This window comes from Nymphaea colorata, chromosome 10, assembly GCF_008831285.2.
Source record: "Nymphaea colorata isolate Beijing-Zhang1983 chromosome 10, ASM883128v2, whole genome shotgun sequence".
Lineage (NCBI taxonomy): Eukaryota > Viridiplantae > Streptophyta > Magnoliopsida > Nymphaeales > Nymphaeaceae > Nymphaea > Nymphaea colorata.
Window position 1 is genome coordinate 15519057 of NC_045147.1, and position 13523 is coordinate 15532579.

Genomic DNA, 13523 nt, shown 5'->3' on the forward strand with positions numbered 1-13523 from the left:
TCTCAAGTAAAAATGAGAAAATAAGCGCTTGTAAGGAAAACCACATTGTTGTATTTTGTCAAATGAAAGAATAAATGCCTGCACACATTGTTGTTGTCTTTGTTAGTAAAGGATTTTTTTATTTTTTTTGTATTTTTGGTGAATGAGAGGTTATTCTGATCACCCTAGTGAAAGTCGAAGTTCCCTCATTTGTCTCATCCTCTTAAGGTTCAGGGCTGCTTTATGTGTTTCGGAGTGGCGCCTATATTATGCTTCAACTTGCATATCAGTGTCATCGCTTTTGTAATATAGAGAGTTTAAAGTTTGAAACGGAAACTGGCCCTTGCCGTTATGCTGACCTCCTTGATTGGCAACCTCATATATCACTAGTTCCCAAGCATGAAACTACCTCACAACGTCCCCACCCTATCACCAAACAATAGATTTCATGCATCGTGGATTTTAGATCTGATCTCATATTCAAAGGAAAAGGACCACGCTCCTTGGGTTGATGGTGATGAAAAGGACCACGCTCCTTGGGTTGATGGTGATACGGTGGTGTTCTTTAATTTGATTTATCACATTTTCCAAACTAGAGGGGATATAAGAGCCAGGTTCGGGCCGGCCAGATGTCCAAAACCCGAGTTTGGGCCCGAGTTCGATGTCAGAAATCCGAGCTGAAACCATGCTTGGTCATAATAAAAAAATTTAATATAAAATAAAAATTTAAATATAAAATATATTTTAATAATAAAGTATATATTATTAATTAAAAATAGTATTTAAAATTTATGGAACCGCCTATTGAGTACCTCACCGGATGCCCACTTCTAGATATGATCTTAAATTTGAAATCCAAAAACTATGGTTTCCAGCATCAACCCATCAAAGTAGAAATCAAATGCACTTGATATGAGGTCTGGCAAGAAGGAAATGAGGGTTTGGTCCTCCAAACTAGGGATCTGAGATCTGCTATACATGTAAAGTATGGAAAGAAATGATTTTTTTAAAGCAAGAACGTAAATTAGGAAGGATTAGTTGGGAAAATGTGGTGTACAGGCTGAATGTGGAATAATCCAAGAGAATATAATTTTTGTTACCAGTTTCGTTGTTATCGATCATCGAATCCCGATAAAAGCTGGATTCGATACACACGACGAACATGGAAACTAATTAAAAAATTAAAATGGGAAAAAAACAATAAAAACAAGAAAAGAGGAATTGGCATATGCGAATCTTCATTGCTTCTGATGCGGAAAGGATTTCCAATAAGTACGGCAAAGAGAGTCATAAAGTAGACACGACCGAAAAGATGGAAAAATTTTAATTCCCTCGACTGGACCCACGACAATGACAACTCCAAAGGAGAGGCAACTTTTTTTTTTTTTTTATGTCATTTCAAATTAAAACTCATATTTCAAACTATTTTTTCTTAAAAAAAAATACAAATCAAATTCAGATCCAACTAGCCAACACTTACGTACGTGGTCCGATCAGATCTTTGCCAAAATTCGGGCAGATATTGAATTGAACTTCAATTCAATTTTGACTATATAAATGTATACCAAAACAAAATTTCGAGTAGTAAATAGAACTATATTTCTTTATGGAATTTGCTTAAACATGCTTTCATATGAATAATAGATCCATTTATCTTTATCCTAAAGGTGAGGTCCTCAAAGATTAAATTTGAATATATACAAAGAAGAAGTTAATATCTTGGTTCAATGATAATTGTTATATGCAAGTGGATCTTGCTTTTAAAACAGCAGGGACGGAGTCAGGATTTTGTTTAGGGGCGGGCCGGCGGTCTGACCTCTCAATTCGAGTAAGGCCAAACTGAATTCTAATACAAAAAATACATTACACAATTAAAAAAATATATTTTTTCAATGTAAAAAAAAATTTCATTGATTAAGGTGGGGCCATGGCTTAGGCGAGCCCCCTTCCCTACTGTTTGTAAGAGGTTGGAGAATGTTTTTTGCCTGAAAAATCTACAAATATTATATAAGAAATCTAAATTATATATATATATATATATATATATATATAAAATACCTACACCCTAATCCACCGTCCATTCCTCCTCATCCACCGTCCGTTCCTCATGCAGCGTGAGAGAATTGGTCCACCTACTCTCTCTCTCTGTCTGCCATTCACCAAACTCAGTGGCTGCTTCCTGTCCATTCCGATTCCTGATCAGCGGCTTTTTGCCAAAGTTTCGTACTCACCTAACCACTCAGCGAAGCCAATAGAATAGCAGTCAAGGCCAACTCTTGACCTATAGCGGCTGTGCATTGTCACAATATGGCACCAAGATTGACGTTTGCATCCGCAGGAGAACCTCTGAGAGTGGGTAAAAGAGAAGGTGGCTGGCATCTAAAGGTCGTAATCGAGATGGACGTACTGCAACTCAGACTTGCAGGTGGACTTCACTTGCTCCCTGGTTAAGAATTAAAAGCTGTTGGAATTATTGATGGCATCTGTAATTTTTTACCATCTGCACATCACAACCTTTTGGGGTTGTTGATTGGTAGTATGGAATTGAATAAACATTAATTTTACTGTTATATTAATCTATTCCGATCTTTTAAGTAAGATTTACAGAGTAGTCTTCTTACTATCAAACAACTCCTTCAAGAACATATACAGCAAAATTCTTTCTTGCATGGACAATTGCATATAATAAACTGGTAAAGACCTGCCAAATCCCATTTATGACCATTAAATGACAGAAAGAAGTTGGTTCAAATCCAAGAGCTTCATGTTGCACGACAGGTGAAACATTCTTTCAAAAAAAAAAAAAAAGGTTGGGTTTCATGGATCAGTTTGGAAATTTGGAAACCGTACAGCTCCAGTGCACTTTATAAAAAACTTTATTTGAAAAATAATTTTCATGTTTGATAGAATTAAATAAGGTGGTGGGAAAAATATACCCAGAAAATTTCAACTGCCCATCAAACACCCCTTAAGAACAGCACTTTGAAATTGAAAAGGAGCTCATGTGATCTCGTGAACTTTTCACTATCGAAAAATTAATGAAATATCGAAAACTGGCAACGTATAGAAACCACATTTCCACTTTAAACATCGGTGACATAAAGTCTCATCAAGATCCGTGCCGTGCTGATACGGACAAGCTGCACCAACTTGTTTGATGGGAAAAGAGAGAAAAGCATGTGCACGTGGTAGTTGGGTCTCATAGAAGATCGCAAACTTGACCAAGTGGTTTCCTACCTGGGTAGAAGATTCAAAGACGAAAAGTAGAGAAGAGAGATGAGTCGAATTTTCAGCACAGGCACATGAGAAGGCAAGGGAATCCAGGAAGAAGGACGGCATCAGCAGCGAGAATCCAGTAAAAGTCAACTGACGTAAACATTTGAAACTCTCTCTTGTTTTCTTTTCTCATCTCTCCGTTTATCTCTTTCTCTGTGATGAGGATAAATCAGAGGACGGAGCCATCTCTCTGTGTGATGAAGATAAATCAGAGGACCGAGCCAAGCGGGGAGCGCAAATGTGGGAGGACTCTCCATCCTTAAATTGTTTTCGAAGTGGGAGACTCGCAAGAGGCCCAGGTGTCGTGTCCCAATTTGGTGGAGGAGGTGCAGACCGCAGACCGCAGACCGCAGACCTGCCATCTTTGTCAACCAAAGGTCTTTCCTTCTGTTCGGGACGTCGCTTTCCTGAACCATATATAGCACGAGAGAGAGAGGGGGGAGGCTGCTTGCACCACCTGCGTCAAAAAGCGCCGTTGTAGTGGAGAGAGAGAGAGAGAGAGAGAGTTGGAAGTTGCGAGGTTCTGTATCTTGTTGCAGCAACGTCCGAGTGTTGCTCTTTTAGGCAAGGAAAAGAAGAAGGATGGAGGCCATCTCCCCTTTGATCGTGATCGCAAACGCCTCGGCCTCGGACGTTCAGGAATCTCGACGTTGGCACCGGCATTCTTGCAAGTTGGCCGCCCCTGCATCTGCGTCTTTTCAGCCGAGGAGGATCACGAGGCTCGCGCCATCAAGAAGAAGGAGGAGCCGTATCTCCGCTAAAGTTGCAAGTCAAGAGCTCGAGCTCGACTTCAGCGATCCGGCATGGAAGACCAAATACCAGGAGGATTTTAAGCGCAGGTTCAGCCTCCCTCATCTCAGGGACATCCTTGATGTCAAGCCTATTCCCTCCACCTTTTGCCTCCAGAGCAGGTGTCCTTTTCAATCCCAACAATCCTTTCTCTGTTTTGGTTTTTGTTTCATTGTTGTGTATTCGAAACTTCCATAACGTCTGAAGACTACAACAAGTTTTCCGCATCTTATGGTGGTCTTGTTTTAAAATCTGAACGATGGCATTTTTTCTTTTCTCCTTCTTCTCCTCCTGGTTCTTGCGGTTATAGATGTCCTGTAATGGAGGATTTCGCGAATGGGTATCCATCAGATGAACGATGGAACGGATACGTCTATGACGAAGACAGGGCGCTTCTCAAGGTACCTAATTTACCCTAAACTGTCTTTGTTTCTTCTCAAATTCCATCTACTTTTCCTTCCTTTGTCTGTTGGCCTTCCGAAATTCTGAGTGATGGCTCTTAATTTAAATTCAGTTCCATGCGTAATGCTGGTAAAAGCCTTATTTGTGAGTTTCTCATACTGTCCAATCTATTGATTTTGTCGCTGATCTGATCAACAGCTTAATCTGGTAACTGGGCATAATGCACTCTTTCTTATCTCATGTCAAAGGGTTGTCTTTGAGGAAAAAGGGGGAGGATACTTGAGGAGCATTATTTCTCAAGTTTCTCAAGTTAAACGTCACTTGATCGAGTGTAGCTGTTATGTTGGTTACCAAAATTCAGGTCAAGCCTTTTGTTACGATGAATAATACCACTAGCTTGTTGATCTGATGCTTTACTTCCTTAATAATAGCTCTAAGATTAATCCGTAAAATGTGCCGTGGTCTCTGTGTTATGGGGTTTCAACTTTTCGTTCGTACGCTTGGTGACGTTGGTTCTCTCCCTCTCTCTCTTATATATATATATATATATATATATATATATATATATATATATATATATATATGCGCGTTTGACGAGATGTCAAATTTATCATTCCCTGAAAATGGTTACAAATTAATATGTATATGAAAGTAGTTTTTTCATGGAAAACCGAAGATAATATATTATATTCTTGTTATTGTAGAATTATATGATGTATCATATTCTTCTCTTACCGTTTTTGTTTCTAATGACAGGTTATTAACTATTCTAAACCCACATCTGCTGGTGCCGAGGGCATTGATCCAGATTGTTCTTGGGTGGAGCAATGGTAAATATCCAGCACTTACGACATGGCACCTAAGAATACCAACGATGATGATTGATTTTTTTTTTTTTTTTGTGGATTCTCTGCCCTACAGTGGAACTTTTTACTAAAAAATATGACCTGGAAATAACCTAGATTATAATTGAACCATTATCACATATATGCTGATGTCTTTGAAAATATTGCGTGATAATATTGACAAAAGAGAGAAAAAAAAAACTCCCAAGTATCACACCAACAAAGTTATCACTACAGTATTCACAATATTTTTCCCTTTCTTAAGAAAACATTGTTTGATGTACTTTGAACCTTTCCATCTTTTTTGTTTCTTTTGGCATTCGAAAAACTATTGTGAATTTGTTCAATGTTATACACAACTCATAATTTCACAGTTTTCTTGTACGATTTGTATACAGTTTTTGTCACTTTCCAAATTTATGAGATTTTCTTATTTTTTTCTGATAAATACCGAAGAAAAAAATCACTGATGAAACCCCAAATATTTGTGGAAATGAATTGAACTCCTGATTAGTACAAGCTTGGAACATGTGTTTTCTTTCCCCTGTCCTTGTGTATGTGTGTTTTCTTTCCCCCTGTCTCTGTGTGTGTGCACATGTCTGCTTGTGTCTTCTCTCAGATGCACATGCCAATGTCTGAGAACATGCATGCATGCCTCCATGTGTGTATTTTTTTTATGAGCATGTATGTTTCTAAATACAAAAGGTGCTAGGTTCAATTATAGTCACAATCATTAAACCAATGAATAATTTTAATATATGTGTAAAATATTAAAATTTAGGATCTGGAAATGCCAATTTTTTTGAATGCTCTTTCCTCCTGAATTGAATATTTAAAGCATCTCCACAGACAGAAGAGTAATGTAAATTAAGTTCAGTTGAGTTTTGCATGAGTGAGGGTGTGTGCTGAAATTTGTGCTAAAATTGGGATTCACATACTTCACACCTCCTCCTCCATCCTGCCTCCTGACACACACACATATACATGTAATCATATGCTAAAAAGGAAAAAAAAATCAAAATGATATCGGTAAAGACATGCTAGAGATTTTCTTGGCAACTCAGATACTATAGTTCTCGGCAAATAGAAGATTAATATAAATTAAGGTCAGTAGCATGTAGGATGAGTGAAGATTTATCATGATTATTATGAGGAACTAACCTGTTAAAAATTTGAGCAGATTAAGAGAAAACCTTTCAACAATGTGTGAAATCAAACAGAATTCTAGAGAATGGGGAGATAAACAACAGAAACATGCTTTCCTCTTCGAACAAGGACTGTAAATTTGAATGTCATCTTCAGGTCAGGTTTCTGGTGTTCAGAAATGTCTGGGTGACTTGAGAATTTTTCTTCTTGAAATCTGATAAATAAATGTCATGTACCTACCCAAGTTCCATCAAACATCAACTGTAGTGTTGCATTGCCTACTGATTTAGAGCCATTAGAATCTAATCTGCTAAAAGTTTTTGGAAGATTAAAAAATAAATCCATGAGCACAATGGCTAGATCATGAACATGTTTTCTTCTGGGAAAATAATTATAAATTTGGGTAGGATGATTCTTTCTTTTAGACACCATGATGTTCAGAAATATCTGATGGGACCGAGGATTTTTGTTTTTGAAATCTGGGCAAACACATTTCTGGTTATCTACCCAAAGTCATCAAAGATCAATAGCAGCATTGGATTGCTCTACAGATTTATGATATTGCCCTATGGGTTTATGATAGTTTTATTATCATTTACTGAATTATGCATGCAAGCCGAAGATTGCATACTGCTGATTTAACTTTAACAATTCCTTCAGCTATTTCATCTTAAAATGTATTATAAATGTGAATTTAATATTACTCTTGAGGGCAACAAAAATTTGAGGTGAGGTTCCAGAAGAAGAATAGTTGTAGCTCCTTAGGATTTGGAGCAGCTCCATCACCTGCAACCGGCATAGATTCTTTGACACACTCATGCACATACTTAGATCTTGCTTTAATCATTAATCATAATACTCTAATGGCATTTCCTCAAGTGCCATAGCATTGTCATTATAGCACTCTGAAAAGTGACATGCATCCGGCTTCATCACAGAGGGATTGAGTGAGAACCAGTAGCACTTGCATGCTCTCTTCTGTCAACTATGTTTAAGCTGAGGAAAATATTTGAAAGCACCATATGCAAAGGAAAGAATAATGACTAAGCATGACTTGTAATATTTCCATTGGTCTCTGTATCTGTCAGATTGATTTCTATTTCTAATATGTTTCTCAACTACAAATTTATCTGAATTAGTTAAAAAGTTGATTTTTTGCACATTTTAGTATTTGACATGGCTGTTTGAGTTATTTGCTGAGGATACATCAACTTATTTCAGGGTTCATCGAGCTGGGCCACGAGAGCATATATATTTCAAACCTGAAGAAGTAAATGCAGCAATAGTTACCTGTGGAGGCCTTTGTCCTGGTCTTAATGATGTTATTAGGCAGGTCAGTATAGACCATATCTGTCTCTCTTACCTCATTAATTAAGAACCTCTATAAATAGTAGCAGGGAAAACTGACACCTGAAAGTGCCAAGCATTGTAAATGTGATAAACTTCAATCTAGTGGTGTCACTTTCACATGGCTACCAAACTTTTCCAAGTTTACAGTTCCACAATGTGGGCTTCAATGTGCTATTGTAGTAATAGAAGTGCAAGGATCACTTGTGGTATAATTTTTGGATTGAATTACCGGGTGTGCTACAAGTTCATCACCCAAGATGAAGTACCCATTTCACTTAGCCTAGAGGTTATTTATGAAATCTTTTTTGGTGGTATGTGTACATATATGGCTAATTCTACTGTGATTTGTAATACATTAGAATTGATATGTCATTAACTTAAGGGTTGTTTATGATTGGTCACATGAAACCTGTTGACTTATAGCACTTGCATTTGTACAGTGAAGAAAATATAGCTGTCCTTTGATTTATTGTGTTGTAGAAGTGCTTTTCATTGATGTAGAGGCTATTTATAACATGCTTCGGATTGTTAAATGAATGTCCAGATTGTTATCACACTTGAAATATATGGAGTGAGGAACATTTTAGGAATTCCATTTGGATACCGGGGATTTCTAGACAAAAATCAACCTCCTATACCTGTAAGTTATTTTCAGATACTTCTAAGCAAACTGAATCAATCCATATTATGTTACTTCAGAACTTTTGTTCTGAAAATATTTGAGCAAATTTCTTCTAACAATAATATGTCATTTCCAGCTCTCACGTAACGTTGTCCAAAATATTCATCTTGGTGGTGGAAGTATATTAGGAGTTTCTCGTGGAGGTCCTTGTGTGACTCAGATTGTGGACAGCATGCAGGTGAAGAGAGAAAACTGTGTTTAAGTAGTAGGATTAAATTCTCACGAATTCATTCTAATTGTCATTGTATCTGAATTTCAGGAAAAAGAGATAAACATGCTGTTTGTGTTGGGCGGAAATGGCACACATGCAGGAGCCAATGAAATACACAAGGAGGTTGTTGAAGTTGTCTATTTCCTCAGTTTGAAAATTTCTGATTTATGAGCATCCTTTGTTTGGTACTGCAAAATTTTCAATAGTGCATTTATTTTGTGTAATAGCTAATGAGATTGCATTTTCACTAAGCTTACATTTTAATTTGTATACCCCTTTTAGCTACATAATTGACTAAATTTTCAACCTATCTTTGAGCTGAATCCCCCTTTTGAGACTTCATTCAAAATATAGTACCTTGTAAATCAGATTTACTAGCTTTCTCAATGCCAGTCTATGTCTTCAAAAAGATAATGGAAAGAAATTATTCTAATTCAGTGAGAAGCCAAATGGGTACATCTTTTCCTGAAACTATTAGTCCATAAAAGTTGACTGCTTTTTGTAAATTTTTGTAAGTTGCTAGCATTCCAATCAATGAAGTCATGGTTCAATGAACTGTGTGTTGAGGCCTTCATCGAACCTGACTTAATTACATAGTCCCCTGAGACTGTCTAGATATTACCAATTGAACATTATTTGTGGCTGTTGCTGAGAGAACAAAGGATGTCTGAAATGAAAATTGAGCGTAGTTACCTCAAAAAAAGTTTGCACGTCATTGATACATCCAAGAACAATTGGAGACTCTTAAATGACTTGTATTTTTTGTGAAAACTCCTGAAGGTTGTTAAGTAAGCTTTAATTTTTTTCCACGGCAGAAACTGCAAGCAGAATGATTGAAATATGCACAACTCCACTAGGGCACATGAAGAAAGGCTGCTGTGTTCTAGCTTTTTCTAGCTTTGTATTTCTGTCAATTAGAAAAACATTCAAAAAGGTCCATTTTCATGCAGTGTCGGCGGAGACGGATGAAGGTAGTAGTTGTCGGTGTACCAAAAACCATTGACAATGATATTCTGTTGATGGACAAGACATTTGGCTTTGACACTGCTGTAGAGGAGGCCCAGAGAGCAATCAACTCTGCCTACATTGAGGTGCATATTGGAGCATTGCCGTCAATTACTTAATACTTCGTAACTAATTTATTAGTTCTTCATTGTTCCTTTGATGTTCACTGTAACAGGCTCATAGTGCTTACCATGGAGTTGGAATTGTAAAATTAATGGGTAGGAGCAGTGGTTTTATAGCAATGCAGGCATCACTAGCCAGTGGACAAATTGATATTTGTTTAATCCCAGAGGTAGAATCCAATTTCCTATGTGCATACATGTTGTAGTGGTCTTCATGAAAGCAAGCATTTTTCTTTCACTCTTAACATACATTACAGTGCAATTTTCTATCATTTCGATAGGATGGATGACAAACATTTTCTTTCTTCATGCAGGTACCATTTGAGCTGGATGTTGTTTTAAGATATCTAAGGCATCTTATTGAGACAAAGGGTTCAGCTGTGCTGTGTGTGGCTGAGGGAGCTGGCCAGGTGACAAGATTATCCTGTTCAATTGAAATTGAGAATCTGATACCAGAATGTGAAAAGAAGTTATTCTAAGTAGTTGTCTTTGTCCATTTAGTAGGTTGTCAAGTCTTGAGACTCTTTTTGCACCTTATGTACAAAAGGTTGTTGAGATTTGTAATCCATAAAGATTTGGGTAGAAGCATAATGAATTCATTCATTGTGGAACAATTCACCAAAATAATAAATGGAAAACTAAGGAATTAAGTAATGTTAAAGGGAAATGAGGAATTTCGGAACTAATTGCACATAAATAGATTAGGGCATGATGATGTTGCTGATAGCTTTGTAAGACCTCTTCCCTTCATTATCATAAAATGTATGCTACCGGTTAGGTTCAACATAATGATGCATATGGCATGCAGAATCACGTATCAATAAAATAACAAAGTAATCTCTAAAATAAAAACATAGAAAATCCAAAATGGATCTAGATAACATGTGATTCGTACAAAAAAAAAAAAACTAAAATATCATATATCAGGTAATTGTGAATTGTAGCAATCATCAAATACAGAGTATTTCTAGTAAATGCTTGCTCCATAATTGTCCTCAATTCTGGGCAAACTTCCCTAACCATCTTTTGCTACTTCAGACACAACCCAAGTTTCCTTTGCATGTCACTCATATAGAACACGTGAATGTGGTATAAAGGCTTCTCTGCTGAAGATCCAACTGTGTCAAGGCCCTGTCTTCCATCACCAACTATCCAAATAATTTTGCTCATGGAGGCGGGCTCAGTCCCCTTAGGAACTCCTCAGGAATAGCAGCAGGGCTCTGCGTTTACAGGAAACCATTAAGCCTCTGGCACAGATACATGCTTATCATTTATGTTGGCCTAGACTATTTGGTGCTTGAGTAAATTGCTAGGCTCTTACATGTTTTAACCTTTAAAGCAGTTAATGATAATTAAAGCTGTGCATTAAGCATGTATATCTCTCTTTCTACAGGCATTGCTGGAGAGCACAAATGCCACAGATGCATCCGGGAACGCTGTGCTTGGAGATATTGGTGTTCATATTCAACAAAAGGTATGAATTAGGTGCTGACCATAGCTGTGAATGTGAGTGAGCCATATAAAAACTGTTCAAAGCATTGATAACAAGTTCAACTCAATCAGTAGATACAAATAGGCAGGAGCATATATATGCATAATTAACGTGTGCATGCTTGTAATGTTCCAATGTCACTTGGATGTTTCTACCAGCCCTCCATTCCAAACCTGCCGCATATTAATTGCCATATGTGTCGGTGACAACCTGATTGTTTCCAGTGAGCCTCTAACCATCTGGACAAGCTCACCCATAAATTTAACTGCAACCACATACGTAGATTTTTGTGGTTCTTTTTTAATGCCAAAACTAACTGTTCTGAACAGGTGTTCTTAAAGTAGCTCAAAAATCGTCCAACAGCCAACTTAACCCACAACTTTTCCTGCAACCTGCACCTTTCTTGCTTTCTGCAGGAAAACCAATATCTAATTCTAATGTTGCGTGCAACTCCGTCGTACTCTCCAAAGGGGAGCTTCGAGTGTGTCTTCTCTCTGATAAACTGTGATTACTTTATTCCCTCAAGCTGCCTAAGTGCCACGAACCTTTCTGTTGCAGACGAAGAAATATTTCAAGGAAGTCGGCGTTCCAGTTGATGTGAAATATATAGATCCAACCTACATGATTCGTGCTTGCCGTGCGAACGCATCAGATGGAATCCTCTGCACTGTACTGGGCCAAAATGCGGTGAGCTTGCATTCATAATTTGTTTGGGTTCTTTTATCTGTGTTGTTCGTTGGTTTTGTGTTGCTCATTAACTGGTTCAAAGGCTGATACCAAGCTTATGTTGTTGGTGGGAGGAGCAGGTTCATGGTGCATTTGCAGGGTTCAGTGGCATCACGGTAGGGATATGCAACACACATTACGTCTACCTCCCCATCCCTGAAGTCATTCGTTATCCCAAGAGTGTTGATCCGAACAGCCGGATGTGGCACCGGTGTCTGACATCTACAGGGCAGCCAGATTTCATTTGAAGGCTATGGATGCAAAAAATAACATGCAAAAGCAAAAGTGTGAAGCTAAAATTTTGAAGATTGTTACGTTAGTACTACAAGGGATGCTGGGGAGAACAGGTCTGAAGCCAAAAATATAACCAAAACAAGGAAGTGAATTTTGGAAAGAGGAGCAGATTTCTTGGTAGCTCTATTAGCATCTAATCCCTGATCATCCCACCTCCATTTAACGTACATAATTAATCACTTGTGATTAGGATTAGTTTTCGATTCCAAGCCCACCAAAGTTAGGGCCATTATCTCAAAGAGAAAATAAGAGAAATGAAGAAAAATTGATTAGATTGGGAGCAATTCTTTTGCACTTTATTGCAGTATAGAAATTTTCTTTTCTTATTTCATTTTGTGTTATTGAATTGTTCACAAAAACATATATTGGAATTGAGGTTTTTTTTTGAAGTAATAGCCTGGAAATGTGAGAATTGCTTCGTGTTACAAGTTTGCTCCTTTCTGATGGTTGTGTTCTATCATTTTGAAATGAAGTTGCACCGTCAAACAAACACTCCTTGACACAAGTCTGGATTTTGGTTTTGTATAGCATGTCAGTAGTCTTTATCATCGTCTCCTAGCGTCTTCCTCTCTCAAAGTCTCCTCCTAGCAAGCAGGTTTGAAATATACGCCAATCAATGTCATAAAATTGCGATTCATAGGGTTATTGGCGGGTCCTAGAAAATTTCTGACATCTAAGAAAATTTACCTTGTGCTTGATTTAACCAAGCATATGGATGTGCGCATTACTGATTATTATCGTTCCTTAATTTGAATCAATTTTGCAAGAAAAAGAGTGTCCTATCATCAAGTTTTGTGGTTCTACATGCGCCGGTGATTTTTTTTCTTGATTGAGAAGCATATTTAAGCACGGAAACTTTCAAGTTTCTCAATAGGTTCGTGTTTAAAAGGTTTCTATCACGCAAAAAGGCATACATAATACCCCCTGAAAATGGCTGAATTTGTCTGAATATAAATGGCATTGGATATGCAAGCTTTTCTTAATAACCACAAATCCTTTAGTCACGATCCACTGCTTGGAAAAGAACCTGAAGGCTTTTCCATTTGTCCAGCCCTGAGCTGTGTCAATGTCAAGAGTGGTAGCAGAGCAACTTAAGTACCGTGTCTCACACTTAACGCACAAGACATAGTGTATATGAAAATCAAACAAGATGGATCTATTTAGGTGTAGGTGCCTCAAGCTAATCCAGCTATATCATGCCTTT

The 13523-nt window shown here is 37.5% G+C and overlaps 1 protein-coding gene across 1 annotated transcript; it reads left to right on the top strand.

The window, feature by feature from the left end:
* Positions 1-3193: 3193 nt before the first annotated feature.
* Positions 3194-12729, top strand: LOC116263287 (ATP-dependent 6-phosphofructokinase 5, chloroplastic). The gene is made up of 14 exons (XM_031642972.2): positions 3194-3334; positions 3429-4166; positions 4355-4445; positions 5203-5276; positions 7659-7770; positions 8332-8427; positions 8546-8647; positions 8729-8803; positions 9631-9771; positions 9861-9977; positions 10122-10217; positions 11201-11281; positions 11858-11986; positions 12106-12729. Exons 2-14 carry the CDS (start codon positions 3838-3840, stop codon positions 12271-12273), a joined length of 1611 nt encoding a protein of 536 aa, XP_031498832.1. The 5' UTR covers positions 3194-3334; positions 3429-3837; the 3' UTR covers positions 12274-12729.
* Positions 12730-13523: the final 794 nt, after the last annotated feature.